General features: G+C 37.6%; 1 protein-coding gene across 2 annotated transcripts in view; it reads left to right on the plus strand.

The window, feature by feature from the left end:
• The window catches only part of Uggt (UDP-glucose-glycoprotein glucosyltransferase), a 69,157-nt gene that overhangs the window by 33,678 nt on the left and 23,401 nt on the right, over window positions 1–12,078 (plus strand). Inside the window, exons 12-17 of one of the 2 annotated variants that reach the window (XM_089647534.1) lie at window positions 447–729; window positions 2,402–2,587; window positions 3,691–3,872; window positions 6,274–6,365; window positions 7,052–7,352; window positions 10,758–10,967. In XM_089647534.1, the coding sequence (XP_089503660.1) occupies window positions 447–729; window positions 2,402–2,587; window positions 3,691–3,872; window positions 6,274–6,365; window positions 7,052–7,352; window positions 10,758–10,967 (1,254 nt within the window). The remainder of the gene's footprint in view (window positions 1–446; window positions 730–2,401; window positions 2,588–3,690; window positions 3,873–6,273; window positions 6,366–7,051; window positions 7,353–10,757; window positions 10,968–12,078) is intronic. The other variant, XM_089647535.1, reaches the window with a different exon arrangement.

Consider the following 12,078-nt stretch of genomic DNA (forward strand, 5'->3'; position numbering starts at 1 on the left):
GTTTGACGTTTAAAGTTGTTTGTTAAATATTTCGTTGTCAATATCGGCTTGGCTATCGACAAGCCTAACGAGCGCAACCGCGTTAAATTGAATTCAACTACTAGTAATACCAATAGATGCAGGAAATGTGAAGAGGATGAAGAGACTCCAATTCACCTATGGTGCCAATGTCCTGCCCTGGTGGGAACTAGGCTCAGATACCTGGGAGACATAGACTAGAACCAGAAGACATAGCCACATACCCAATGACAACCCCGGTGAACTTTATTAAAGGGACTGGGTTGTTGTTAAAGGATTGAGGTAACATGGGAGATAGCACAATGGGCCTATGGCATAAGTGCTCACGGGAACTATGTGTAAACCGTCTTCGTTTAAAAAAAATAAAAATAAATAAAGTAATAGTCCTGTTTGTTTTAACTAAATAAACAATAACTTCCGTTAACCAGGTTAAACCAGCGCATCCTCAATAGCGAGACCTCCCAATACCTGGACATGTCCGGCACGCCCAGCCCCACCGGCTTCGACCCGTCCAAGCTGGCCGACCTGCTGAAGCTCAGCAACGCGGACATGACGGCCACGGCCATCGGGAACCTGCGCTACCTGGAGAAAAGCTATCCGGACCTTGGCAGCGCCAGATCCAAGAAGGAGCTGCCCGCCACTATCTGGGTCATTGGAGACCTCAACTGCCGCAGAAGCAGGAAGACTTTGGGGGCGGCTATTGATTACATGGTGAGTCAATTACTAACTCAGTTATGTTAGTAAATAAATCTAGTTAGTTAGTAAAAGATGTTTTCTTGAAAATGGAAAAGCGCAGGCATTTGAAAAATCACAAATCTTAATTTACTTAAAATTTCAAATATAGAATTAATTAATAATTTTCTGGTAAAAAATATTATATTTACTTTAGGTAGGTACTTTATCGCTTGTCTGAATTATTTACACAATCGGTTCTAATTTTGAAATTAATAATTAAAATGATATAAGTATAATTTTGGAAATTGAAACTGATTGTCTGAATTCTTCACATAATCAGTTCCAATTTTGAAAATGACACAATCATTAATAAGTAATCTGAGTTCATTGAACCAGAGTTACAATCACTCACAGACAGACCCAGAACCGAAATTAGTATGTTTGATGATGTGTGGTTTTATCATTATGGAAAATAGAATCCTTTGAAATGGGGATCTATAGAGGCATCCTCAAAATACGCTGGACAGAAAAAGTACCTAATTTAGAAGTTCTCTATCAAATGGAAGATACTCTCAGTGTTGCCCCGGTGAAAGATGTTTCATGATCCAAAAGTATTCAATTAAATTTCATGTGCAGAACTGTATTTCATTATGAAATTCAAATGGGATAGTGATATACAACATCAGGCAAGGTAAGAGAGACAGAGCAACATCCTAAATGGGCTAGAAACAAAAGGTACTAAGTCATTGGTTTCCATACAATTTTTCCATTGTTTTTTTTTTTTTTTTTTTTTTTTATTATTTTTTTTTTTTTTTTAAACATACAACAAACGATGTTGCACTCCCATGAGTTATCAAACTCATTAAGGGATCACCAATTGGTAGTTTTGAAATAGAAGAGTAAAAAAAAAAAAAAAAGAGTTTTGTACAGAAAAATTAGACCCAACCCAACCCAATGTGCAGACACAATGTATGAAGAAAACATTTCACAGAAGCAACATACAGACACAACATATGAAGAGTCACTTTACAGATATGTCACAAAAAAAATTGTCTTATAAGACTTTATGAATTATTATAATCACTCATTTGATTTATGTACTGTTGGTGTCAAAAAGTTAAAAAAGTATCCTCAATGATGGACTATAGAAATGCATAAAAACAAAATCAGGAAAATACATAAAAAAGTACGGGCTCAAAAATAAACAGACCTAATACAAGATGTTTTACATTCAAAATACATGAGAAGATTAAAAAAGCCCATCATCTCTGGATGTACAAAGTTTGGTATTTGGAGATAATTAGGACGGCTATTAGAACAGAGTTTGTACCTACTTATGACTCGTTTTCCGTACATGGAGGGCATTTTTAGTATTCTTCTTTATTCTACAGATTTAGCCGTGTTTGGTAATCAGATCTGAATAGCCAGGTACCGACTTCCCAACGTTCCTCTTCTCCATCTTCTTTCCTTCAGCCTCACAACATAACCACAATTGGGAATGCTGTCTCACTGTACCATTGGTTCTGGACAGTTGGGGGGACTCTTGGGCTGTATTCACGTGCTACCGGCTATCTATGCATTGTCTCTTAATTCTGTTTTATTTTTTATCGCTCTCAAATTAAGAGGCAGTCTATTCTTACTAGCTGATACACCGAAAGCGCCAAAAATACCATCACCATCAATTCAATGAAGTATTCTGTTATTCCAGAAATCCAACAAGGGTGTCCGCGTCACCTTCCTGCCCAATATAAACGGCGAGTCAGGAGTGGACCAGTCGCTGAACAAAGTGGTGGTGGCGGCCCTGAACGTGCTGCCCACCAAGCCAGCCATGGATTACATCGCCAAGCTGCTGGCGGACGAGGGCTGCCACGAGCGGAAAGACTGCGACATCATTGTAAGTTAATTGTGAGGGACGTCCTGTCTCTCGGATAGACTGTAACGGTTCCATGATAACTCAACACAGTGACAATTCAAAACACTTTTAAAAGGTGATATAAAGTCATTGGAAGCGATAATTTTTTTTTATTATTTAACCTAACCTACTTAACCCAGTTAATAAAGTTTTTGTTTCATCAGTTTCCATGACTTTATATAACTTTTTAATCTATTTTATTTTAATTTAATTTATCCGGTCACCGAAATATCTATATCCCTTTACAACCGGCTTCACATGAGAGTGAGTTTGTGTTTGAAGACAGAAAATAAATTTGTTTTTGTGAACGGAACCGGTGTCGATTGAACGTGCGGGAGCTGCTTATTTAGGGTACTTTCAAGCGCCCATGTTTCAACCAGTAAGTCGCCCAGCCCTATGAGATCATAATTAAGAGCTTTAACAATGTGGCCCATCACAATTTTAAAATTTTTTGGTTGCAAAGGGATATGTAATTGGTAATTAATGAAATATTATGCAACTATTTATTGTTTTGTAACATTGTGTGTAGGACCATTCAAAGTCAAAGTTTCCTTAAGCGGGCAATCGTTTACCCCTTTTACATTGATTATTTTTCTGCTTTAAAAAATATGCACTTTAAAATATAATTAAAATTTGTTCAACGCCTTAGAAATCCTTCTTGAACGGAAAAACAAAATAAAAAATTGTCTGTGGCCTATTTGAGGCTCTGTACAAAATTAATCTAATTTATCACCGAACAAGAAGATAATACTAATAAATCTAAACGAAACATGAAACAGAACAAGACACGGAAAAATAAAAAAGATAATGTTCTCAACTGGGAATCGAAAGCTGGATTTCTGTCTTACCGGGACAACCTAATAATTATATGTCATTTTTGTCGATCTCATATTTCAAATTCAGATTTAACAATATTACCTTGTAACTAATTTTCCCGTATTTTTGGCCGCTATCTATTTTTGAATGATTAAAAATTTCTAAAGAATTGGTTTGTAACCTAGATAGTGTCTCAGATAAACACATCCGATTTTTTATTTATATATTTTTTTTAATTTAATTTATTTTGTTTGATTTATTAATTGTAGAAAGAAATAGTGCCGGCACTAAACCAGCAAGACTGGCTGCTGAAGATATCTCGTGTGTACGTGACTCGGGTGTTGGGTTTCGGCAGCGCTGGGCAGCTGGGTCTGGTCTACAACGGCCGGGTGCTAGGGCCCTTCGGGGAAGAGGAGACCTTCGATGAAGAGGATTTCTTGCTTTTGGAAAGGTAATATACACACATTTAAAAAAAACACTGTATAATAATTAATAACACCATGTGTTCCCATGTACAAACTCGCATAATACAGGGTTTTCCAATAAGAGGTGTTATTTTGATATTCAATCGTAAAAGATCAATGGTTTCGTTGCTTGTGTGGCACGTAGCGCCGTCTTGTTGAAAGTAAACGTTGTCCAGATCAATACCATCCAATTCCGGCCTTAAAAAATCATTAATCATCTCTCAATAGCGCAATCCATTCACCGTAACTGTTGCTTCAGCCTCATTTTCGAAAAAGTAAGGTCCAATGACTCCGCCGGACCATAAACTGCACCAAACAGTCACACGTTGAGGATAGAGAGGCTTTTCAACAATAACTCTTGGGGTTTTCCCAAGCCCCAGATGCGATAATTTTGCTTGTTGACGAAGCCACCGAGGTGGAAATGGGCCTCATCACTCAAGATGATTTGCATTTGATTCACTCAAGTGAATTTTAATAATTTCAATGCGTTGTTGAAGCGTGTATCGTTCCATTTTTATTGATGGCGTAGTTTCTAATTGTCAAATGTTAAAAAATGACAGCTTCAAAAGTAACATCTACCGAAATAGCGGGCTATTCAAAATAACACCTCTTATTGGAAAACCCTGTATAAAATGAATTGTTTATCACTTTTTTATTTTCCATATTTATTTATAAAAAATCATGAACGCTATTTATTTGACCAATTTGTACAGTAATCAAACATACCGATTTCGGTTGTCTGCGTTGTGCGTTCAGTCCTGATAAAATCTGATAATGTGTCATTTTCAAAATTGAAATTGATTGTTAGAAGAATTCAGACAAGCGATAAAGTACTTACCTACCCGTTAATATAATCTTTTAACAGAAAATTATTTTAATTGCAATTTTCAAAATTGGAACTGATTGGTCAAGAATTCAGACCTTATTAGTTAAAAGTCTTTGTTGTAAATCACTCGACATTAATCTTAGTTATAAGCCACTAGTTATAAGTCTGTAGCTATCAAACTTAGTTATAAACCAAAAGTAATAAGTTGTAAGTCAAAGTGATAAGTTATAAGTCTAAGTGATAGGAATAACTTAACTAACTAACTAACTAACCATCACGCCGTTTCCCCGCAGGGGTAGGCAGAGAGGACGGACCGCCAAACAACTCGGTCTTGGCACACACTTCTTGCCTCATTCACATTCATACATCGTCTCATACATACTCTTCTATTATTCTGACTCTTGACATGGCCCGACTCTAGTATCTAAATTCATAAATTTAGTTGTTAGGCGCCCTTGAGGTGATTTTATCACGAAAACGGTGCTATAAAAATATCAATATTATTATATCCAATCATTATTATTATTATTATCATCCCATGATTTTTCACGGGTCTGCACTAGTATTATTATAAAGCTGTATGGCTCGGTTCATAAGCAATTTTGGCTTACTTGATTTTTGCCTATTACGTACTCTCAACAATGCTTGAAGTCTCAACCAGATCTGAATAGCCAGGTACTTCATAACCTTTCTCTTTCTCATCTCCTTTCCCTCCGCTCTCCATTCAGCCTCACCACATACCCCAATTGGGGGTGCCGTTGTCGGACAGTTGGAAATATTGTACCCGTATTCACATAATTTATTTCTGTTGATCCTTGTTGCGGACGGAATGAAGGTACCGTCGCACGGCGGATAAAAGAGAATTGGAATTCCGGAATGCCGACTTACCGTTTCTGTTCTTCCGCTTTTCTCAATTGCGCTGGTTCAAATAAAACAAATACAATACAAATTTTTTTTACCACCACAAACTCGCCAGCTCACGATGGCTTTACAGTTTCGACATGGTCGAACAAGGGGGGGGCTCCGCAATCAGACACAGTTTAGGTGTTGACAGGATGACTTGTGATTTTCAACTGCCCGCACGTTGTAGTCGGCATAGGAAGGTGGGAATTAGGTAGGTGGACAACAATAATAATAATTTTTTAATGATAAACTAATGTTTATAAGACAAGGTTTTATGCATAGCACAAAGGATAACAAATAATTATAAGCAATAATTAGTCGCCTGAAATATCAATACAAATTGAAAATATCTCCCGAGTAAAAATAAATGCCGCCAACGGGAATTGAACCCGTGCCTTCTGATGTCCGGTCAAGTGCTCTGAAACCACTCAGCTATGTCGGCAGACATCAGAAGGCTCGGATTCAATTCCCGTTGGCGGCATTTATTTTTACTCGGGAGATATTTTCAATTTGTATTGATATTTCAGGTGACTAATTATTGCTTAAAATTATTTGACAACAATAATATTCATCAAGGAAAGGTATAAGGCATAACGATGCTAGGTACCGACAATCCCTTTAAGTACATATTATTTAATAATGTTTTTAATTTGTTACAGATTTAGCAACAAGGTGTACGGTGATAAGATCAAAAGGGCGCTCTTCCCAGAAGCTAAAACATCAGAAAATGATGTTGTTATTGATGATGATGGTATGTGTATCTTTTTTTTTAATATCTTCGAACATTGTAAATTTATTCGTAGTTACATAATTTGAAACATGTATGAAAATTTATTTGTAAAGTTATCCCTAGAATTTAAGCAAATACTAATGTTTTTAATTGTTATAAACATTGATATATTTTATAAAACGTTGATTGATCAAAAAAAATCAGTAATTAAACGCTATGCTGGTTTTAACGCTGTCCAGTAAGGAATTCCAGCCAATTAATATTTTTTTTTATCATGGATATACCTTCTAACTTAAATACCAGTATTTTTTATCTTCTACTAGCTGTACTGCACCACGCTAGTCAGTCTGTCTGTGCAGATAGAGAAACTATAGCGCTTGTTGCTTTTACGTCCCACAGATGGTGCTGTTTTTCAAAAAAGCTTGTTTTTACTTGTCACAGGTGACATCTATATTATATAGGTATATAAAAACACACTCATATTTGAATGCAACTTTGCTTCAAAATTTCGAAGCAATCGGTCAGGAACTTTCGGAGATTTTGAACAAATGAATATTTCCATTTTTATTTATGTAGATAGATATAAATAAAAACTACTCAAACTCAAAAAGACTCAAAAACTACTCGACTGATTTTGCTGAAATTTTCAAAGTTCGTTAAAAATTATTGACTATCTTTTCTTATTATTTACACATCTATTTCTTTAGCAGACGAACATGCCGACCTGTCTGCTGACTCCATCCTCAAGGTCATCAGCCTACTGGCATCGCGGCCCGCCTCAAAGGCAAGGTTCGCCCTGCCCGGAGGTCTGAAGGAGCAGCACTCCGTCCTGGTCCTGCCCCCAGAGCAGCCGGAGAGCGCCCTCAACATCGTGGCGGTGGTGGACCCTGTTTCGAGGGCTGCCCAGAAGCTGGGACCGCTCCTGTCCACCTTGCGACAGGTGTTCAACTGCAAGATTACTCTGTATCTGAATTCTGTGGAGAAGAATTCGGACATGCCACTGAAAAGGTTGGTCAAATCACGTTAAATTTTAATTGTGAACAGAAGACCTTGTTAAGTTTTGTAATCAAGTCGTAAAAAACAAATCTGGGTATTACATTGCAAACGCTGGCTAAACCTTATGAGATACATCAAAATAATGTACTACGGAATTGTATATCTTAAAATAGCCTACAGAAAAGTTCACTTTAGTATATGTCTAAGGCCTAAGGATAACTCCCAGTAACGCCGGGTCAGCTAATATTTAATAAATCAAAACTGAAATTTTCTCTGAAGATTTGTAAGTAGGTACTTAAATACCTACCTATTTATTTGTAAACCATATATACATATTACGAAATATTTAAAAAAAATTTCAAATAAGGAATTATGCCATTTGTCCAAGGAAACATCATTATCTTGATGACAATTCTTTTTTCAAACTTTCTTCACGCAGGTAGGTACCATGAAAAAATTTGAATGAGAAAGTCCAAATAAATATGGTGATTTCACATTTGAAAAAAGAATCTTTAACTGAACCATTAGAATGGCCACTATTTTGAATCGGAAACGGAATGTACAAACAAATTTATTGAATTTGAGTTAAAACAGGATTTCGCTATGCTTAGTCAATTACATATTGATTGGTTGGATATTGTAAACTTTCATTAAAGTTTTCGTGCATTCTTCAGTGGCAGTTTGAGGTGGTCGCACTGTGATAGCACTGTGGGTGGATGCTTGGCTAGCTGTTGGAACCATCGAGTTCCATACTCAAAGTGGGTACCGAATAATTCCCTATTCAGAACTTTTAATCTTGGTGAAAAGCAGAGGCGGCTCTAGGGATCCAGGCATGGTAGGTCATTTGAAAAAAAATGTGTGACTAATCTTTGTTCGATATTGTGAAAAATGTCATATATTATTATCCATATCAATTTGTAGGTAGGTACGTCATGAGTCCGTGACTCAAAATACATATTATGTTAATATAGTAAATTGGAAATAACTACACAATCCACATACTTACGGCAAATTATTTTAAAGAGATTACGTTGTAATATAGTTGTGCACAACATTAAAGTAAAAAAAATAAGGGTTTGAAACGCAGATACTTTAACAAGATACTGGGTGCGAAGTTAAGAGTAAGGTGGTTCCGTGGTGCGAAGCGACGCAACGTTTATCAATTCCATTAAAATTTAGACTTGCAATTCTATTTGACAATGATCTTTTACGTTTTTTGTTTTGTTTCATTCTTCAGCTCTACATCGATAACAACATAAAAAATTATTCCAAACTGCTGTCCCCCCCACAGCCATGTCATAAACGTCCTAAGCTTTCTTCGGTACCTAATTTTTACTAAGACGAAAGATGTGGTGTCATCTCGTTTATTCTATGGTGTGCAGAATATAGTATAGGGACAGAAGACACCAAAGCCATTCTTTAAATGACATTCTTTAAATTGACCCAGCGAATGGTATGGACTTGTGAATGAAATCTTCTATTAGAGACAACAGATGTCACTGCTCGTAGCTCGCAGCTCTGCTATTTCACGGTACATTTCAAATAAATTAAGAATAAGACCAGTTGTTTTGATGCACATAATTTATTATTATTGTTGTCTTATAATTTTGGGGGTCAAACACTTATTGACCTAAGGAAAGAACCGCCCTCTGGTGAAAAGGGTTGTATAGGGTATCCTAAAGCACTTTTATTTTATTTTTATATTGATGAATAAATTTTCTACAATGATTTTAAATGTGCCATCTTTGATTTGCCGCCAAAACGTCACACCGGCGAACGTCGAAAAGCCAGTAGCATTTTCTACGTTGTAACCAGTTGGAATCGTTTCGTGATGTGCGGTTGTTTTTAAAATCAATAATTATTCCGAATGAAACATAAACCAGAATAAATCAAAAACCTAATCTTTTAATTTTCCGCACATTTTTACGGTGTTTAAGTTTGTGAAGATACCCCATGATACGTGGGTACTTACATAGTGATTCTCATCCAACCCAGTGGTCGGCTTTGTTTCCGTAGGAAACTTAGGACGCCAAACTTTGAGTGACAAAGTATGCCGAGCGCTGTGGTAGACACATGAAAATCCTCCCTCAGGGATGGGCATACCCACGTATCAGATGGCGCCCCACGTTGGGCGCCATCTGATACGTGGGTACTTACATAGTGATTCTCATCCAACCCAGTAGTCGGCTTTGTTTCCGTAGGAAACTTAGGACGCCAAACTTTGAGTGACAAAGTATGCCGAGCGCTGTGGTAGACACATGAAACCCTCCCTCAGGGATGGGCATAGGGTGCTTATTCGCAAGCAGATCTGCTGAGTATTAATGAAAGCCAATTTCTCTAATAGGACCAATAATCTCTATTTCACACATAAGTGGTTTTTGCAGAAAAGATATTATATAAACTTACCCCCCATCACAGACCGTATACCAATACCCTATCTATCTAGCTATGTTGAGGATGGATGGAGACGCCTTCCTTCAAGGGTCCGCGACTCCTTCAGCGCGGGCGACCAGCCCGCCCGCTCCGTCTCTCGTTCAGTCCCAGCCCAGGGACTATCAGTTCCTCTGCGATGGCCTCCGGTTACCATCCATCCGAGTATTCGCGAGGACCGCGAGGCGTGTGTGGTAAGGCGGGAAATAGGCGATTCCGCTCTCAAATATGATACCCAACCGATAAATTGTCAATTACTGCCTGCTCCTGTCGGGTAATACGCGCAAAGCGAGTGAGGATTGCCGCCCTTTTTGAGGATTACTCTCGAAACGGAATCTCGCACCCCGGTGTCCATTGACCGCGTTTCACTGTCCCGGGTTCAGATTTAAATCGCGCATTAATCGTATTTACTCGCGATGTTGCCCATGATCGCAATAATCCGCGTTTCAGGATCGGATGCCTGGATCAAATTATTCGAGCATTTGCTCCGCTCGACTTTTAAAATTCACAATCGTAATCAACTTGGCACTTCTGACATTCCCACAGAGTCCGAGCCCAACTGGACCCTGTGGGTAAGTGCCAAAACCCGCAAGAATAATTCTTATCGTCCTATGTTGCGCTCAAATGTGGTTGTCAAAAAAAAACCCATAGACAATAATTGAAGTGATAATCAGTACCTGATTACAATTGTTATGTTTAAATGAACTATTTTCATAACACCCATATAATTAATATATAATTTTTAAGTTTTATATTTTCTTTTTATGATGTTGTTTCCATACAAACTGATAGATAGTTGCTAAGGTTAATCAAAAGGTTTTGTTTAATAAGAAATCGTAAGTTTGGCCAGCGATCCCGAATATTTACCGACATTTGAAATGCAACTACATAATATCCAGCTTTACTCCTACGTCACCCAATTTATAAATATATGTATTTTTAATGAAATTGAATTGTACCTAATCAATATCTGTATTTATTTACCAGTTTCTACCGCTTTGTGATTGAGCCAGAGGTACACTTTGAATCGGACGGGCGTGTTTCATCGGGCCCGCTAGCGCGCTTCACCCACCTGCCGCAGTCCTCGCTGCTCACCCTTTCCCCGCAGGTGCCGGGCAACTGGCTGGTGGAGAGTGTGCGCTCAGTCTACGATCTGGACAACATCAAGCTGCAGGATGTCGAGAAGGTGGTTCACAGGTATGCGCACTATATCTAGAGGGTCAGAGATAGAATCAGACAGGTGCGTTTCATCCAGAGATGTGCGTTATTTCAAATAAATCCATTTCAAATGGAAATGCAAAATGGGTATTTTCCATTTTGCATTTTAACCTTTTGAACGCGTTAATTTGCTCCGTTTTATCTATACCCGTACGCGGTACATATTTTCAAATACCTATGCATGCAATTAAATGTCAAATTATAGTATTCTGGCATGATTTATTGGACTATATAGACAGAACAGATTATTCTCCACAATATGAAAACAAATCCTCGTGTGTCAACACTCTTAGATGTTTATAAAAACAAAAACATAAAATTTCATACAAAGACGTACCGTATCTTTTGAATGTGGTCCCGCCATTCACTCGGCGTCATAAATAAACCACTCTCGGTGTGTGTGTACTTAGGCCACTGTGTTTATAGACACAAGTGGGACACCATGATCACTTATCATTCTTAGTTATGAAAAGTTGTGAATGACAAACTAGTACTAACGCCATCCGTCGACAAAAATGTAAACTAAAGGACTAAAAGGCGCGAAGAGACGCACTTGGTTATCGATCTTTTTTTATGAAATACAATTTTATTTTTGAGAAATTCTTGTAGATGTCAGCATCGTGATAGTTCTACAAATGTCCAAGTGAGCAAGAAATACATTTATGACGAAAGAGAGCGGGAATATCGGCCATCAAAGTTGCCATATCAACTGTTGATACAGCCGCGTGTGAGTATAGACTTTTTGCCGTAACAACAGTTGATACGGCCGCGTGCAAAGAGTTAAATGCTTTTCTAAAAACCATTTTGCATTTTAAATGCTTTTCTCAATGCATTTTCCATTTTAAATGCTTTTTTGCAACATTCTTCCTACTATCTCCACTCATCTTTTTTTCATAAGCCCCAAATATCAGTCGGTCCTCAACCTCGCTATGAGAGATAATTTACATTTGTCAAGTTGCTCCCTGGTAGGAGCCCTAGCAATTGAGTGATACCATTACAAAAAATACTGATTCAAATACTGAACATGGGGCCATGACGCTGTAATATTAAATATTACATAATTATAATTAGTTTCATAATCTGTAGTTGT

The sequence above is a fragment of the Hesperophylax consimilis genome, chromosome 26 (genome assembly GCF_061612785.1).
Source record: "Hesperophylax consimilis isolate HC1 chromosome 26, BYU_Hcon_1.0, whole genome shotgun sequence".
Lineage (NCBI taxonomy): Eukaryota > Metazoa > Arthropoda > Insecta > Trichoptera > Limnephilidae > Hesperophylax > Hesperophylax consimilis.